Here is a 19,675-nt window from a genome sequence, read left to right as displayed (position 1 = left end):
TGTGGAGCAGGGGAATTATGGGGTAGTAAGGGGCTTGAAATCCCCTTTGAAGCATACCTTTTTGGTGTGGCAGTAATGACAGGGGGAAGATAGGATTGGGTTCTAATCTACTTTATTACGTCAATGAAGTTGGCTAAATACACAGGCCAACACGTATTTTGCTTCCTTAAACGTTACACCAATCCCTGGTATATTTGGGGTGCCGATTACAAAAATGGCATCCGTTTTGCCCTATCACGTCTAGTTTTGGAGACACGGCATAGCCTCTTTAGTGAATGGTTCAAGCAGCTTCCTCATGAGGAAGCCTACGCCATGGCTTCCTCATGAGGAAGCTGCTTGAACCATTCACTAATGAGGCTATACTATATCTCCAAAACTAGACGTGATAGGGCAAAACGGATGCCATTTTCGGAATTGGCACCCCAAATTCATATCAAATCACCATAAAGTTTGGGAAAAACATTTCTGACCGTCAGTTTTGTAGTCCTGTGATATCAGCCCAGACAGACAACCATACTAACCAGAGAGCCAGGCTGGTGTAGTGGTTTGGGAGGTGGACTTAGAATCCCTCCTCAGCCACAAAGCTTCTTGGGTGACCTTAGGCCAGTCACTTTCTCTCAGCCTCACCTACCTCACAGGGTTGTTGTTAGGACAAAAAGGAGGGGAGCAGCTGTGTACACCGCTCTGAGCTCTTTGCAGGAAGGGTGGCATAAAAATGTGAAAAATAAATAAATAACCAGGGAGGAGCTCCCACCACACTAGCGTAATCATCTGTATCTTTCTAGCAAGTGAAAAAGAGAAGTTTAACATTATCAATGTGTCTTAAATGGTCATTGGTAACTCAACATTTCATAGTAAAAAAACCACAATGATTCAGAGATAAGTGCCTTTGAATGGGTTAAGATTGAGCTGAATGGAAAAACTTTCAAAACTAGTTGCTTTCAAAAAGTGTTTTGGTGGGCTATTTCATACCAGTCCATCAGAAGGCAGGGCCAGGATCCAGCAGTTATGCCGGAACCTAGCCCCATTACTGGGTGGCATGGAGCGGGTCCTGGCTGCTCCGTTCTGCTCGATCTGTGCCACTTCATCAGGTGGCGCAGATCCAAGTAGACGCATTGGGACCGCTGCAGCGTGACATGGGGTAAGGGAGAAACTTTCCCCCTGCTTCGGGCCAAGCCACAGCCATTCCCAAATTTGCACTGGATACAGCGCAGGTCCGTTGGTCTGATTGTTCCAGTGCAAGTTAGGATTGCACCCTTAGTTACCAACTTGCACATTACCAAATACAGAAAAATATAATGGAAAAGGGGAGAGACGGGGGGGGGGGTAATTACTGGTAGAGACTCATAGACTGCACAGAAAGACTTAACAAGTTTTGAAAAAAGATGTTTATGAGAAGACCAAGGAAGCCGAGAAATGAAATTAGCGATAGACTGAGGGTAAGGAGTGAAAGAAGATCCATTAGTGAACTCTTTCTTCCAGCCCAAATCAATTCATTGATTCCCTCAGTTCTGCTGCATTTCCAACAATGCCATTAGGAGAGCGATGAGGCTCCCATGCCATACAGCATGAGCATGAGCTGTGTCCTTTATCAAACTTACCAAAACAAGAGAGGGGTGGGATGTTGGGCCATGAAAATGCATGGCAGCATCCAGGCCTCTATCTGAAGCCCTACAGTTATAGTCCTGAAGTTTCCTGAATGACTTTGGGTTTACCATCATAATGCATCCCCACCCATGTTATGGCGCTGAACGCTTTCCACATGCGCTGCCTCCGACGCATCCTCGGCAGTACCTGGCAGGACAAAGTTCCAAACAACACAGTCCTGGAACGTGCTGGAATCCCTAGCATGTATGCACTGCTGAAACAGAGACGCCTGTGTTGGCTCGGTCATGTTGTGAGAATGGATGATGGGCGGATCCCAAAGGATCTCCTCTATGGAGAACTCATGCAAGGAAAGCGCCCTACAGGTAGACTACAGCTGCGATACAAGGACATCTGCAAGAGGGATCTGAAGGCCTTAGGAGTGGACCTCAACAGGTGGGAAACCCTGGCCTCTGAGCGGCCCGCTTGGAGGCAGGCTGTGCAGCATGGCCTTTCTCAGTTTGAAGAGACACTAGGCCAACAGACTGAGGCTAAGAGGCAAAGAAGGAAGGCCCATAGCCAGGGAGACAGACCAGGGACAGACTGCACTTGCTCCCGGTGTGGAAGGGATTGTAACTCCCGAATTGGCCTTTTCAGCCACACTAGACGCTGTTCCAGAACCACCTTTCAGAGTGCGATACCATAGTCTTTCGAGACTGAAGGTTGCCAACAAAAATGATTTGTAGTAAGGATGAAAAAGAGGAAGATCCCATGTATGCTGCTTTGAACTCTTTGGGCAATCCTAATGACATAGTTTAGGCTTTTGCTGTGGCTACATAGGCTGGAAAGTCTTTTACTAATTAAGCAAAAATTTTAGCAGCTCCTGAGATAAACAGAATTTTCAATTGTCCTGATTTTAAAGCCATGTTTTACAATTATGCTTTACTGAAGCTCTCATGCAGAGCCTAATTCAATGAACACTGGTTTGATGGATAGTAGATCTTGTATGGAATATTAGTTCAGATGCTTAGAATTTTCATTTTAAACAACACAGTTGTTGGTGAACAGCCAATGCCCTGATTTTTGTTCCATTAGGGAGCTGTCACAGTACCTCACAGCTGTTCAGTCTCATTAATACTGATAGTCTGACTACCTTAAACACAGTTTATACTAGTATCAAAGTCACACTTATAGCAGGGTAGGGAGGCAGACTATTGATGCTGCTGAAATGACAGGGTCCACAAAATCCCATCACAAGTTGCTCAAGTACTTGCTTCACCTTTAGACCCCTGTAATGTCCAAACCCAGCTGCTAGCCATCCAGCCTACAGACTCAAAAGGTAGCAATTGTTATTATAAATGCTTGTGTTTACATCTGTATTCTTGACAAGGGGCGAAGAAGACAGCTCCTGTGATACCCTTGGGAAACCTTTCTTGAAGAGATTGGCAGTTTGGGAGTGATTTGGGAACAACCAAGTTCCAAAAGCTGCTTTGGCAGATATATTACAAAGCAAAACAAACAATGTCTGGGGCAAAACAGCAAACTAAGGAGACAGTGGTCCTTATACTGGCATTATTCACAATTTCCTAAAAGGCGCAAATAAAACACATTTTTAAACAAGCAGTTCTGTCCTCAAAGGAGCCCATTAAGTTATGTGAGTCCTCTTAATCTCCCTAGTCAAAGATAAATAGAAACGCACTCTGTGTTGATTCTTTGCCTACTGCCAGTGTTTCAAGCTGCTTAGTACAACTAAAAGGAATAATTACATTACAGATGGAATCTGCTTCTTCTTCCTTTTACATCAGAGACAGTTCTAATAAAAACCAACTAAAGATAACTAGCCTAAAAAACAGACAAGCCTTTTTTATAAGCTACATTTAACACTGAGCAACACAATTTTATTTTCCTTCTCTGGTCAACTCAGTCTCTGCTTTGAATTGAGTTGCCAACATTAATCCAACAAAAGAATCAATGCAATTTAAGGTACAAATGTTTGTGAGGAGGTCCTTTGGCATCCTTTGGCAGGAGGCCTCAGGATTTCATGCAGTAGTGCAAGGTGCGTGTAGCCAGCTTGGCAGCTATGGAGATAAGACCTGCCTTCTCCCCACACACCTTAAAGAGCCCTGGTCCTGACTAAAAGAAGGTGGAGAGGAGCAAAAAACAAAAACAAACTGGAGGAGATTCTGAGTCTTCACTCAAAACACCAACTACGACCATCTTCCAGATGAGGAAGAGCAGGTCTGGGGAAAGAGATGCCCTTCCAGGACGGAGGAGACTTTCATCAGACCAACTCTGCCTCCGAGAGGGAGGGGTTTCCTATGGTCAGGAATGCATCCCGTTCTCAACCAGAGAAGATGTAGATTTTTTTCCCCTTGGCTATGCTGAATAAAAAAAGAATACAAAACAGGAAACAATGCATGTAATCAAGTACATTGTGGAGGTTTGTGTGATGTTAATGGTTCCAGTAGATTTGTATTCTTTCATTCAAGCCACAAAAACTTAAACGTTTTAATGACAGCTATATTAAGCAAATTAAGTTTAAAAATCTTACAAAGCCAGGATTAAACCATGCTTTTGTGAAACATCTCTGAGAGTGATGGGAGGAATAATTTTACTTCTAATAGTGGTTTGTAACAGGTCAGGGTTGACTGTGACATGGGAACTGGCCAATCCTGTCTTGTTCTAACTACAGTTTTGAAAAGAAACCACAATCTGAACCCATAGCTGAATCTTAGCTTCGGATTGTTTTTCACAGATATTTGACATTTTCATACATTTAGTGCAATCCAAGTTTCCTAGAGATAGAAGTCCCCATGTGATCCTATATTTTCTTACTAAATTGACAGCTCAATCCTATCCTGGGCCCGCCAGTGAGTGCAGTGGTTATGATGCAATTTACAGTGCATGCTATTGGCTGGCGAGGGATCAGGCAGCAGTGAAGAGGTAAGTAAATAACTTTTATACTTAACTCCCTGGTCCCTAGTGGGCCTATGTGGATCTATCCTTTATTGGTGTAAGACCAAGGGGATGAATCAGGTTTCAGCTGAGGGCATAGAATATTAATCCCACTGCCACCAAGAGATGCCGCTAGCCTGTCCTCAACATGCCCAGCCCTGCCCAGCCTGATCCTTGCCCCAGTCCTCCCACAAACTGCTTCTCCACCCACTTACCTGCTCTGGTGGAGCGTCCAGGTGGTTGTGGAATACATATAGAGCCTCCAGCTGTTTGTGCCAGCGGCTCTGGTGAGATGATGGTGCAGCTTTTGTGCCATCACAACAGGGCTTATGGCAGCAATTAATGGGATCTGTTGCTGTAGGCTCTTGATAGGATTGGACCATAATTCAATGTTACCTTAGTTTGGGGAAGGTCAGATCTAAGGCCTTGGAAAAAGTCTGGGCTTTGTGTCTTACAAAGCTCCAGCCATATGACCACCTCTGATCAGGACCTGGGTAAAACTGTTTTTGCTAAATGTCCAGGACCACAAAAATAGTGAAGGGGTTGTCAGGCATTTGCCAGGCCACATGAAAGGGCTGATTTACGCTCAAATTCTAACCAACTTTCCAGCTCTGACATAGCTGAGTCAGTGGGAAATGTGCTGCATCTTGCAGTTGGAGAGCAGTGATGGAGGCCCCCTCAAGGGAATGTTTGTTCTCTTACCTCTGAGCTGCACTGTCCTTACCTCGGCATTGGAAAGTTGGTTAGGATTGCACCCTTAACTTCATAATTAAAAGACTGTGTTTGTTAGACATCCTATGAACTGGCTCCCCGAGAGGCAAGGGAGAAATTATTTTTTAAATAAATGTGCCCAAGGAATGAATAAAATGCAAAGCAAAAGGAAAAAAGCTTATACTTACAGGGTTGGTGAGCTCTGGCAAACTAGCCTGGTAAGTGAGTGGCCGACAGTCCCGAGTCTTATAAACTAATATACACGGAAGGAACATTGGCCCCAGATCATCCCCATCAAGGACATCAACAGTTAGGGTAGCTGTACTTGTTCTTCTTTCAATAAGATTCTGAGCTCTGTCCTGCAGGATAACAGGATTTACAGATTTTCTATGAGTCTACTGTTAAAAAATCGTAAATTTAAAAAAGTAGTTATTGATCATTGCAGTGTCACAGGCAAGGCATATAGTCATAATGTGCAATCCCAGACAACATACCACAATATTTTGCAGAGTGAGAGCAGAAGTGAATATTTGCATGTCTGGTCCCAGAAAGTATGCTGTACCAACTGGCAAGCAGGTAGAACTTAGCCTTTTCATCACACATATTCATCAGGTTTTTTCCCATTTCTTTTACCTTCAATAATGATACATTTGCCATATATATATTGAAAATATCTGAGATGCACAAAAGGAACAAGAGATGAGGGGGATATCTATCCCCCTCATATCTCTTGTTCCTTTTGTGCATCTCAGATACACACACACACACACACACACACACACACACACACACACTCCCCCTCATCTCTTGTTCCTTTTGTGCATCTCAGATCATTACTTTCCTGAAACTGTTGTCTGTGGGATTGAGAAACTGGCTGACACTGCAATTGGAAGAGAACTTGAAAAGTGGGTGAGAAAACACTAGAAACAGAATCCATCTATTGTGCCATTTCAGCGGCTCTGTAGGTAGTCTAGAAGCAAGTTAGAGCAAACAAATCTAATATTAGTCATGTGACAGGCACTACTTTGGAATGAAAGGGGTTTCTTTTTCCAGCACTGTCTGAGCACAAACACGTGCAATAAAATCTTTTACATTCGGAGCTGATAAGCATTGTTTTCCACATATAACAACAAAGGAATTTAATCCTCTGAATCTCCAAAAATCCTAAAGCTGTGTAGCTTTAATTATTAGCCCAGCACACTGGGGTGCCTCCCTTTATTTTGCTTAGTGACAGAAGAATTCATACATTCCCTTTGTTGCTGTTCTAGTGGGGGAAGAAGACTTTTGTGGGGGGGGGGGAAATAAGTCAGTTTAAAAAACGGTAACAATATTAATCACATCACAAAGATATTTGTTATTTGCATGCCATTCCACTTTTCAGTTAACTTACAACTGAACCAGGAGTAAAAAAATAATAATAACGTGGAATATTGGTAATACATATGATTACAAATTAGTTAAGTGAAGGTTTTTGGTTGAAAAGTAGAATGCAGGTAGATTCTCCATATCTGTGGATTATTGATCCACAGATCTGGCTTAATGAGAGTTCCCTTGGTTCTGTGTGGAGTCAGGTTTGGCCTCACCTGAGCACTCCAGAAGTGACCAGAGCTGCACTCCGGTCACCTCTGGAGGGCTTTCTGAAGCCTGTAGATGCAGTGATTGTCCAATGGCTTTTCCAGCCAACAAAAAACTACTCCTGGTTTTCCGAAGAAAACCTGAAGTGACGTTCTTAAGTCATAGAAGGCATTCTGTGGGCTTCAGAAAGCCTTCCAGAGGCGATTGGAGCACAGCTCTGGCGGGGCCAATCACAGATTTAATTATCAGTGAAATTTGGCATCCACAGGGGATCCAAGAATAGTTACCCAGCGGATACTAAGGTGCCACCAGTATAAATATTTTGGCTAGGGTGGTCCTGTAGTAAGATCACAGTCATTCTCTTGCTGATTAAATTGTTCTATACAAAAATAACCCGGTTGGCATGAAATATTCAAGTTGATATTTTACCAGTGTAACCTGTTAGTTCCAATTTGTTTGGCTAGTCAACTACACAGAAAATGTGTTTTCTACCAAATAAAAAGTAGCACTTACAAATATGGCTAAGGGGAAAGTTTAAGGTTTTAACTTGAATCTTGGAAACACGATTCAGAAGCCTGTTGGAAATGGGCCGTTAATCTTGAGTAAGAGCAGGAAAGAACAAATTGTGGCAGCATTAGGCTCAGACCCCAAAAGCTGGAGATAAAGAACTTCTCAGCCTGAAGCAAATAAGAAAGGATAGCAACAGAAGTTGATCACAGGAGCAGGAAAAGAATCACATGTAGAGAATTAGCCTAACACTCAGGCAAGAACTGAGAAATGACCTGAACGTATTTATGTCATTCCCAGTGACTGGAAAACATGGTGGAAATAAATAGGAATTAATGAAGAGGAGAGAGCTCTTGTTCAGTCTTTAGGGGCTGAGGATGGCTGCAATTGCCAAGGAGACAGACATCACTCACCTGGTGTGCTTAGAAGCTACACACATGTGTCATTCATACAGCACAATATGTATGTGCTTTGTCCTTTGATATATACATCCCAATGCAAAGAGATATGCCTAGGGATGTGCGTTCATTGGCAGAATGAATAGAATCTGCAGTTATGAGGCCCATTTATTTGGGTTCTATTTATCCTAAAAAGGGGTCAGATAATGAATAATGATATGAACTGGAATTTATTTTCAGAATTTCCATTTGTACCTATTCAAGTCTTAGAAGTTTAGTCTTAAAAAAAATCTCTCTTTTGATTCTTTGCTGCTAAAGGGACAGGTAGTTGGAGGCTCCTTCTTGTCAACTGGTTCCAGATGTTGGGGAATACCTACTTGGCATCCTCACCTTTACAGTGTGGGGTACTGAGGATTCTATTTTATCACCATGCTTTTTAACATCCACATTAAACCATTGGAGGAGATCATATGGGAATCTGGAGTGGGGTGTCATCAATATGTTGATGACAACCAACTCCAGGGGTTCCCAAACTTACCAACGACACCTTCGCTGCATTTGAGCTGGTAGTGGAACCCAGAAGTAAATGCCAATGACATGCAATGTGATTATGTCATCGACACTTACTTTCTGTTTCTGTGACCTCAGAGGACCTTAAAACAGGCATTAGATCAGGGTGGGTGGAAGTCCCTCCCCCTAAAAAAAAACAGTGAAATGATTTGCAGCGCATGAAGCAGAGCCTCTGCTCTGTGTAGTTTGTGATTGTGCTGCTGAACAGCTAAGCTGGCAAACATCCTGCAAAGCTCCAGGTCAGGAAATCTTCAATGTAGGTACTGAGTCACCTGCCCACTCTGAATGGGGCTGCACTCCCTCTGTTGAACAGGTGCTCCTGGAATCACAGGTCCTGGAATCACAGTTCTCCCTAGTGAACCAGGTGGCAATGGTAGCTAGAAGTGTGTTTCCTCAGCTTCAACTGGTGCACCAACTGAGGCCATACTTGAATCTATTGGATCAGATCACTGTGGTCCATACTTTAATGCAGTTGTTCCCAAACTGGTGGGTCGTGACCCATCAGGTGAACCAGAAGGAGACCATTCCCTCTTAAGGGGAGTGTCCAAGAAATGACTGTGGTGACGGTGCTGCTACAATTGCAGCACCTCCGTGATCAAGAGGCTTTTAAACTTACTTGGGGGGATAACTTACCCAGAAATGGGTCATGATTGCAGAAAAGAACTGTTTGGAGCAGCTGTTTAGAGGGGTCTGTGAACCCCCTGCACCCTTCAGATGGATGGAACGACTCCCCAGGTAAGTTAAAAAGTGCCTTGATCACAGCAGCAGCACCGTTTACCTGGTTCCCAACTCCCCTAAAGGAGTTTGGGAACCACTGCTTCAGTGACTGGATTACTGTAACACACTGTACGTAGGCTGCCCTTGAAGATTGTTCAGATACTGCAATTAGTGCAGAATGCTGTAGCCTGGCTGGTGACTGGAGCTAGGCGGTCTGACCCTGTTGGACCACTGCTCCAGCAACTGCATTAGCTGCCTATTTATTTTTTTTGAGTGATATTAATGGGGTGTATTCACCTTAATAAATGAAAAGTGATACGCTAGTAGAGGAAACATAAATGTCCATCAGGCATGACATATTGAAACAATTTATTCCCTTCATCTAAAACATGGAACCAAGATAAGTCACAACCAGCACCAAAAGCAACACATACTCACATTTGCTTGAACAATGACAAAATAGCGAGTCTTTTCTTCATAGTTTAGCCTCTCACGCAAAACTACTGCTCCAGACAATGTAAGAGGAATGTCAAAAGTCCCATTTGATGTCTGGAAAATTAAAAAAGCAAGAGAGAGAGAATCATAGAAGATGCTAATATAATGAATTTAGGAAGTCCAATCAATAGCAATCAATGGCAATATTATCTCTGACATCACCTAGAGTTAATACTGTACATTATTCCAGATATTCAGTCTATATATCCTTTCTGTGACTGGTATTTTTAATAGCACGATTAGTTGTATCTTCCTTCCCCCAACTTAATGAGTTTCCATAAAAGCTATGGCAACAGACACTTTTGCTGGAATAAAACAAGGATGGTGTTATGATATACTGAGAAAGAGAAGAGTGGTATGAAGACAATACCAGGTCACAATATTTCAGTGAAAGAAATCTGCTTCTCTATTACCACCAGAGAAAAAATGTATTTGTCCCACTGCATCTTTCAATAATGAAAGCATAATTAAACTATTCTGGGTGGGAGTAGAGTCCCATAAACAGAGTACAACTCATTGATACAGGCTACAATCCTATCCACACTTTCCTGGGAGTAAGCCCCATTGACTACAATGGGATTTACTTCTGAGTAGACATGGATAGGATTGGGCTCCCAATCATGTTATGTGCTTGTGTTCTGCTTCCCTGACCAGTGAGAAGTTTCAGGCATGTAGCACTGAAGTCTTGCTTCTGCTGAAGGAGAGATCACTGGAGATTTATGCTGTCTTTGTAATGTTTGCTTCATTTACAAATACACATGCTTGAGCATTTGAATGGAGTTTGGAAGCACACTCCTGTAAGCAGTATCAAGTAATAGCCTTATCTGAAACCATGGGGCCCAAGGTGCCCTTTGGTACCTGATTGCTGATTTGCTCTCCCAGTTTAGTCTGCCACCTAACACAAGCACCAAACATTTGCCCGTCTCTGCTTCAACAGAGAGAGAGAGAGAGGGGGGGGGGATGAAATCACATTATACCTCAGCACCTCCTTCTAGGAAGCAGGAACAAAGTTGCCCACCAAGTCCATCAGGGTGTTAAGACCCACCTCTCAACTAGCCTTCAGGTTTATTAGTTTAATAAAAGCACTGGCTGACCAGAATTCCTGACTGCTAACCCAGCAGTTCTAAAACTTTTTGATCTCCAGAGCCCTTTCCAATGTTAACAATGGCATTTGAGAGCCTGGGAACTACAAGGAGAACACATTGAGAAATGCTACGCTAACCTATTATAATACCAAACAGGTAGGAAAATTGACTGCTCATAAGGTAGTCCTTCACCTGTCTCCATAATGACCTTGGTGATGCTTCTGGGAACACGACAATCATTCTTCTAATCAGTTTTATTATGCTGTTTTCATAACATTTTGGAATATAAATTGTTTGTGTCCCAGCTGTTTTGCAATCCCTATCACAACAGGGGGTTTGATGTTACCTGGCTGGAATAAGCAAATAATAACACTAATCATCCTGTATTATTTCTATTAAACTGCACTTACTTTTGCTTTTCTTTTGCTATTATTGTCTTGATGCCACTGATAATCCAGAGTCTGGGCATAACAAGAATCAGTTGAATTTAAATAAATATTCAAGGAGTGTAAAGTGAAGTACTTGAGATAGAAAGAAATTCAGAAAACCTACAACTGGAGAAGGCAAAACTTGCCTGTGGATTAAATTGCACATCACTAACAGTCCAGTCTTAAAGATGGCGCTGCCGCCTGGTGCTGCATCATGCGATCCCATAGCAGTTGTTGGAGGTCTCCTTGGAGGAAAAGGACTGTCGTCCCCTTCCCCTGGGAAAAGCCCCAAGTCCCGCAATGGGGCTCACATCTGCCCCAACTATTTTGCCAGTGCAGACTTGAGAGACTCCTCCTGGCCTGACAGGGAATTCAGGATTCGGTGGAGCAGAGCACCACCAGTCCCACCTCTCCTCCTGCCGCAGTTCCTCTCCCTTCTCCTACCACTTACCGTATTTTTCGCTCCATAAGACGCACTTTTTCCCCCCAAAAAAGTGGGGGGAAAAGTGTGTGCGTCTTATGGAGCGAATACTGCAAAAAAAAAAAAAAAAAAACTCCGCCCCCGGCCCGCTCTGCTCTGCTCGCCTTCCCAGGAAAGTGTGGGTGGGATGGCAGTCTTGCTGAGCAAGCCCTCCTGTCTACTCAGAAGTAAGCCTCAGCGTCACTGGGGCTCACTCCCAGGAAAGCGTGGGTGGGGTGGCAGTCTTGCTGAGCAAGCCCTCCTGTCTACTCAGAAGTAAGCCTCAGCGTCACTGGGGCTCACTCCCAGGAAAGCGTGGGTGGGGTGGCAGTCTTGCTGAGCAAGCCCTCCTGTCTACTCAGAAGTAAGCCTCAGCGTCACTGGGGCTCACTCCCAGGAAAGCGTGGGTGGGGTGGCAGTCTTGCTGAGCAAGCCCTCCTGTCTACTCAGAAGTAAGTCTCAGAGTCACTGGGGCTCACTCCCAGGAAAGCGTGGGTGGGGTGGCAGTCTTGCTGAGCAAGCCCCTAGAGCAGGGGTGCTCATTACGTTGATTGAGAGCTACCAGTCGATCTCCAGGTGAAATGAGTCAATCGCAGGCTTCTCTCCCATCCAAGCATCCCTAGGAGTGAGCCCCTGGCAGGCTTCTGAGCCCAGAGAGTGAGCCCAGGGAGTGAGCACCTGACAGTTCTGTGTAGTTCTGTGTGCAAGGGGTTTTGCACTGGTCTTGCTGTGATGTCTATATAGAGATCTTCCTTCCCCCACACCTTTCCCCTGCTTTTGCACTGGTATGTATGGAGATCTGCCCCCCCACCTCCATCTGTTGGTTCTGTGTGCAAGGGGTATTGCACTGGTCTTGCTGTGATGTCTATACAGAGATCTTCCCTCCCCCACACCTTTCCCCTGCTTTTGCACTGGTATGTATGGAGATCTGCCCCCCCCCTTCCATCTGTTGGTTCTGTGTGCAAGGGGTTTTGCACTGGTCTTGCTGTGATGTCTATACAGAGATCTTCCCTCCCCCACACCTTTCCCCTGCTTTTGCACTGGTATGTATGGAGATCTGCCCCCCACTTCCATCTGTTAGTTCTGTGTGCAAGGGGTTTTGCACTGGTCTTGCTGTGATGTCTATACAGAGATCTTCCCTCCCCCACACCTTTCCCCTGCTTTTGCACTGGTATGTATGGAGATCTGCCCCCCCCCCAACTTCCATCTGTTGGTTCTGTGTGCAAGGGGTTTTGCACTGGTCTTGCTGTGTTGTCTATACAGAGATCTTCCCTTCCCCACACCTTTCCCCTGTTTTTGCACTGGTCTGTATAGAGATCTGCTTCCCCTCCCCCCTTGTATTGGAATCCAGGAAGATCTGGTGAGGAGGTAGATGTGGTGTCATCAGTGGCCCCTTTAAGGGTAAGGCCTGGGCATCCAGCAGAGTGTGCTGCACAGCTGCAGCCACTGGAAGGCAATAGGGCCCTCAGGGATATAAGGAGTACCTGAGGCAGAAAGGGTTTGTGGGTTTTGAAGGAGTGCAGGTTGGAGGTAGGAGAGGAGACTGACTGGGTTTATTGAATTTGGAATCTGACTGTGGATTGTGGCTGGACGGATACCCTGATGGATTTGACTGACCTACCTGGAACCTGACCTTGGACTGTAATTTGGCTTATTGGCTCTGGACTCTGATTTGGCAACTCTGATTGATGGGACTGATTTACTTGGCATCTGTGGACTGGAACTGGACTCACTTTTGCTTGCTGCACTGGTGAGTTGCACAAGGGGGACTGATCAGCCTTAAGCGGGCATGAGGCCCAGTGGTTTGGAATTTGGCAGAACATCATTGTAGCAGAAAGATAATGTGATCCCCTATTTGCGTGCACCTGCTTTTGTGAGCTTCATAAATTCTGACTCTAGCGATGATGAGTTCTTGGGGTTTCCAGAAAACTAGAGTACTCAAACCTTTAAGTCTCTCCATTTGTTAATGACAGTGATAATGGTTCTTAATGCCACTGTTGACTGCTGTTCACTTTACATGGTTCAAATGTTATTCTGTTATAGTTTATTAAATATTTTATTACACTATTTGGTTCAGAATATTTTTTTCCTTGTTTTCCTCCTCTAAAAACTAGGTGCGTCTTATGGTCAGGTGCGTCTTATGGAGCGAAAAATACGGTACTACTTACCATCGGCTGGTAACAACAACAACAACAACAACAGTATTTATATACCGCTTTTCAACTAAAAGTTCACAAAGCGGTTTACAGAGAAAATCAAATATCTAATGGCTCCCTGTCCCAAAAGGGCTCACAATCTAAAAAGATGCAACACCAGCAGACAGCCACTAGAAAAGACACTGCTGGGGTGAGGTGGGCCAGTTACTCTCCCCCTGCTAAATAAAAGAGGAGCACCTACTTGAAAAAGTGCCTCTTAACCAGTAGTACCATGCCAGATTAAAAACATTTGTTGACACACAGTAACTAAGAAATGTGCTCTTCTAGCCTCTTGACAACCTGCTGGCTACACCACTTCAAACAGACAGAAAGAAAGCACAAAACTCCACTTGTGAGGAGAATGGGGGTGGTCATGGTCAAGAATGGTCGCTGCAAAGCATTCCAGTGGTTTCCTCAGTTGGCAACCAGCTTCCACCTCCTCCAGCTGCTGCTGATTTAAGGGCACAGTATTTCTCTCACTTCCTCGTAGGAGTTTGGGAAGCACTGGATTACACTGTGTAACACAATAATGGTTTAGGTTGAATTTTTAATGTTTCTTATACAATTCAGAGATAATGATTCCAATAGTAATCTTGGTTTTTTTTGTATCATCCAAACTTTTTTTAGTTAGCATAAATTTTGTGTTTGTATCTATCCTGTTGCCCAATGCATTGTAATACATGGCATCTAATACAACAGCATAGAAGTTGTGGCTAAACTATAGATGCTATGCCAAAAATAGCAGCATTTTTTTAAATCCTCACACCCAAATAAAATAAAGAAACATCAAGATATTCAGGTAAACACAAACGTGTAAAATACAAATTTTGTTACAAGGTGTTATGAGTGTGATGGGGAAGGCATGTGAGTCTGATGCTCACTCTCATATCCTCCTGTGCCTACAACTTGCATGTTGCAGAATCTGGATCAAATCATGCTTATATGCCCTTCTTGGATTTCTACATGAGGAGGACTCCCTTCCATGATGCATAACTCATAGGGAAATATGATCTGTTTTGAGCATTATGTATTCAGCCGTATTCACATCTTTAGAACTCATGCTTGACCAGCATGCAGGAACATAGGTGTGAAAAAAGACAGCACCTTGTTATTCTGCTTTCTTACTCGAAAACACCAAAGACTGCCTCCAGGAAGTGACATTTTTCATGTCACAATTATTCAAAAGACCATGGATTTTTGTCAGATCTTATCTGAATTTATAGCTTACTCCAGGAGGTTCCCTGGAATACAGGGCTGTATTTCAGGACCTGGGGAGACACTTCAGAAAAATTTATCATTTCATATTTAAAAAGGGAAGTAAGAAATAAATCCAAATTTCCCAGAGGCTCTTATATAACATGCACATAAGGTCATAAGTAAGTGATCCAAGAACTATTTCGTGCATTACACAGGTTTCTCATTCAGCATACACTCAACAAGGAAGTGAAACCAGTCACAGTTTCCTGATCAGTGAACCTGTATGATACACATGGTTGCAAGCAGTTATTTGTCACATCCACACTATATTTTGGGTTATATCTTAAAACATCTTAAGTTTACACACACACAGAGCAAGAGAGAAAAATTATGCCAAGTTTCCCAGTGAAAGGGTGTTTAGCCTCTAAAAACCCTACCTATGATACAAAGCCTTCTGCACAAATTCTACACACAGAGAAAAATCCTTCGACTCCAATTCATTCTTTTCCCAATTCATGATATTGCTCTGATAGTCTTCAACGTCTACCTCTATACAGGTCATACAAGCTGCATTCAAAATGCCTTACAAAGCTCATCAAAAAAAGTTAAGAAAACTAACAGGGTCAGACAACTTGTGTTAAAGAGAAATTGAGTAGGTTTATCTCTATAGGTGCGTTATTTTTGACCTTCCAACAATACATGTGTACTGAAAAGAAGAATTGCACATACTGGGTCGTTGGGATTGTACTGGATGACATACTCTATCTGGCCATTGGGACCGTCATCTATGTCTGTGGCACCATTGCTTCCAGAGAATCCTGTAAAGATGGTGGTTCCAACTGGTGTTAACTGTAACAACAAAAATGAAATGTACAATTACGATCCCTTAAAGGAACAAAAGGCAAAGTCATATTTTCAAGCCAAAATGTAGTTCATGAATAAACTGGTAATGCTGCCCTGTTTATCTAGATTTCCACGTTTTTGTTTTGTTTTGTTTTTAAAAAGGGAAGACTAGGCTGAAACGCACAACTGTACAGTAAAATCCTGAATGATATACAGTTCATGGTTTCTTGGGTTATTTAAATGTATGGAAGTGGAAGGCTTGTTACTACGTGGGTCACCCTTCATCAGTCACATAATAACTGTTCTGTAGCTTGCAGTTTGCAAGCGCAATGAGGCCACCAGCTCAGTCACTGGAGGCCATGTGCGCTGCCATGACACCATCTGCCAGTACCAGTTGAGTTGGCAGTGGGCAGGGAGGGGAAGAAAGTGCAGTGAAAAGGAATATTTCTGGGCAAGGGGGAGGAACCAAAGGCAGGGATGAGACAGGAGGGGGTGGATCTGGTGGCAACACACTGTTTTTTATCCCATCCTTTGAAAACATCCCCATCTTTCCTCTATCCCCTTTCCAATCCTTGGACATACAGTGAAAGATAGGCAGTGTTTGTGGACCCATTGGAGATTGGGCAGCCTACCAGGAGGTAAGAATAAAATGTTTATACTTACCTCCTGCAGCTGTCCAATTAGCCCCCACAACCACCATAGCTTGCAGTGCACACCTATTTTGACATGCATGTATCAGTGGGGGAGGATCTGGAAAAGAGTTTTGTACCATGCATAAAGCAGATCTTGTTAAAAGACAGGAGGGGAAAAAAAACTCCAGTTAATTGAATGCTTTGGGATAGTTTTGAAAGAGTGGAAACATTATACTGTATATAAAGAGAACTTCCATTATGCGACCCTCATATAAAAGGCATATAATTTTACAGTATAATATAAAAATATAAATGCATCATAAATAAGGGCTCAAAGCAATACTTAGTGCGTGACATGGTTGGTTGTTTCAGTTGTTTGAATAGCCCTCCAGGGAAGTAACTATCTATTTGTAAGCAATGGTCCAGCTTGTCATCTAATTTTTCTTATCTTTTGCTCCTACACATAGTTCAGTTTTATATTACAACATGATTTGCTTTATTTTAGGAACATGATTGTTTTGTTTAATTTTCAATTAAGCTTTCAATTGAAGGTTCTTCCCCCCACCCCACCCCACCCCTGGGATACATGATCTGGTTCCACACCATGATGGGGACAAAGTGCTGAAGTTCCACTTCCCTTGAGCTATTTTGCACATCCTTCCTCCAGCACACATTTAAAGTAATATACACTTTGGCCATCAGCTAGATTTTTGTATTTATTGTGTACAACAAATCCAGGTTAATCCAAGTCTGGTGCTTCTGGTCATGCTTGGGAGGTCAGATGGGGACCCTCAGCGCGGGTTGCCCTATGTTGAATCAAATCCATGGGTTTCAAACCCATGGATAAAAAGAGCCAACCTGTACTCAGAAAGCACACCAAGACAGATATGGAAAGCCTTTTGCCTTCATTAATTCCTATAGCAAATCCCATCTTGTTTAATTTTTTCCCAGTTTTAATTGAACTATTTGGAGGGTATATGTCACTGCTTTTCAGACTGGGGCGTCGCAACACCCCAGCCTGTGGGCCCTGACCTGTTTCCCCTTAAGGGGCGGGGGCAGGCAGGAGGCAGGCAGGCAGGAGGCAGCGGCCGCTCAGGGGGGCTGCAGGGGCTTCGGTACACTTATCAGATCCTCCTGCAGCCTCCTGGGGGTGCGGGGAGCCCTGCGTGGCTGTTTGCAGGGCTCCCTGAAGCTTCACAAGTAAAAGTGGAGTGATCACGCTCCGCTTCCACTAAACTGGAAGAACTTACTGCGGCTTTCAAACTCCCTGGGGGTTTGAAAACTGCAGGTATATGTCTATGCATATGTTTCCCCCTTTCTAAAATATAATAATCTTCCCACTTTTTTCATATTAGCTGAATAACTGAAAAAAAACAAAACCCTTCCCATGCATTTCATTGGATGGCACCTTATTAGGGTTTGCACTTAGAATAAATACATTTTGTTCCTGCCATTTGGAGAAGGTTATTAAGGGTGGAGAAGGGAGAAGACTGATTCACATATAATCTTGTCACTTGATTACCAAATGCTTATGACTATCAGCTGAATATGTGTATTCTATCGAGCTGAAAAGTACAGTGTTTGAGTTGACATCAAGATATATGAATATTCTGTTTGTGATGATGTTAGCTAACATATTCATCATGCAAGGCAATGCTTGATGTTAACACCAGTTAACAGATGAAGATGCCACTCTGCCTCTTTCCTGCCCCCTGCACTGTCCTACCTAGGATGGCGGGCATCCAGTGTTTATTGTCACATGGAGCTGGCTTCCAGTAGTGGCTAGCATGTGTTCCCTTGCCCCAAGGAGGCATCTGGAGGCCAAAACTCACAGGATGCAGTGGACACCATGCTGATGGCACTGCATCACCACACAGAGTGTAAGGTGGGATGGTGCTGCCCTCATGTAAATTTTGGCTTTTAGTTTGCCGCTGTGGAGTCTCAGCCATCTTTTGTCGATGCTTGATTATCTGAACCAGAAAATGCACATCACCATCAGCAGTGATGCTTCCATTGCTCATGGAAAATTTCCAGTTAAAATGTGCATTCCAGGGTTAACAAATTAATCAATGTGGTGTCATGATTACGGCTTTCAGACTCACTGAAAAGTAAAACGGAATTTGGAAAATTTATGAAACATACTGAGCCAAAGGAACCCAGCTCAGACCTAAGCCTTTGTCATCATTCAGACCATCCTGATTCGAAGCTGAAGACTAACTTTCACAATCTGTGGGTGTTTTTAGAAGAAGAAAAAAAAAGGCAAAAACATGTTCATCTGTCTAAAGTGCATCAAGTATGGCTTTAGGACAAAAAAACAAAAAATACCGTAGATCTTCCTCTCTGAGACAAAAAGGAAAAAAGGCTTGGCAGTGATGAGTTATGTTGTTAGTATCAGTCTGACAGAATTGACAGAAGGAAAGGTTAAATATTCACTGACAAATTGTCAGAATTAATAGTAGCAAGTAACTTCCCAGTCCCCTATAATATTTTCAGGTGCCAGAAGAGGCATTAAAACCCAAACCTTCCTCCAAGGGGAAGAAAATTGCTAGGTGGACAAACTACAGCAGCACGAAGGCACTCTCTTTAAGTGCACGTTAGAAAATCACATCACTGGTCTGAGGGGGGGAAGAAAAAAAATAGACTAAGAGTTTTCTAAGGCAGAGGATGCTCACTGGCAATGTCCAGCAGGCTGACAAGATTTAAGGAAGACTTCCACAAGCTGGAGTAGATACATGCCCTGTCCTTTAAATGTTGTTCGAATAAAACATGGGTGTCTTGATCTCAAGCATTAGTGCCAATATGTCTGTCTGAACTACTATAATACTGAGCTTCATGTTGGTGAGCTGGCACAACACCTGCCCCAACCATTCTAAGCACAAAATTACTGGCACAACAAGAAGGTTTTTTTTTTTTTGGGGGGGGGGGGGAGCATCAGGATGCTTCATACCCATTGGTGTAGTAGCAAATATTGAAGTGTAGGAGCACTACACATAACCCTCCACACCGTACCGCATTATGGCTACACAACAAAAAAAATAAATTATTGAAGTCCCCCAACTTAAAATAAGCCTAGATTTGTGTAAACTGGTCTAAGAAAGCTTTGTATCTACTTTAAAGTCATTTGACCATCATGGCACACTGAACTATGTTATGGTTAAGTGACATAGGCCCAGCACAGGACTCTGCCTCCTCCATATCCTGGTCAGGAGGGGTAAGAAGAGTCACCTGCGCTCTACCGGAAATAAAAGGGGTTCGACTGCTGGGCTCCAATGATCTTGCTCCTTCCTCCATTTCCAAGACGAAATGAGGAGCTTGCTTTCGTT

At 43.4% G+C, this 19,675-nt stretch overlaps 1 protein-coding gene across 6 annotated transcripts in view; it reads right to left on the bottom strand.

Moving 5' to 3' along the window:
- PCDH15 (protocadherin related 15) overlaps positions 1-19,675 on the bottom strand; it is a 455,608-nt gene that overhangs the window by 274,352 nt on the left and 161,581 nt on the right. For 5 of the 6 annotated variants that reach the window (XM_066618750.1, XM_066618749.1, XM_066618751.1 and 2 more), the window contains exons 6-8: positions 15,607-15,726; positions 9,456-9,566; positions 5,439-5,609 (exon numbers count right to left, since the gene is read on the bottom strand). In XM_066618750.1, the coding sequence (XP_066474847.1) occupies positions 5,439-5,609; positions 9,456-9,566; positions 15,607-15,726 (402 nt within the window). Of the gene's footprint in view, positions 1-5,438; positions 5,610-9,455; positions 9,567-15,606; positions 15,727-19,675 lie in introns of those variants that run through there. The other variant, XM_066618755.1, reaches the window with a different exon arrangement.

This window comes from Tiliqua scincoides, chromosome 3 (assembly GCF_035046505.1).
Source record: "Tiliqua scincoides isolate rTilSci1 chromosome 3, rTilSci1.hap2, whole genome shotgun sequence".
Classification (NCBI taxonomy): domain Eukaryota; kingdom Metazoa; phylum Chordata; class Lepidosauria; order Squamata; family Scincidae; genus Tiliqua; species Tiliqua scincoides.
Note: the sequence above shows the minus strand (reverse complement) of the source record. Positions and strands in the feature narration are given on the sequence as shown.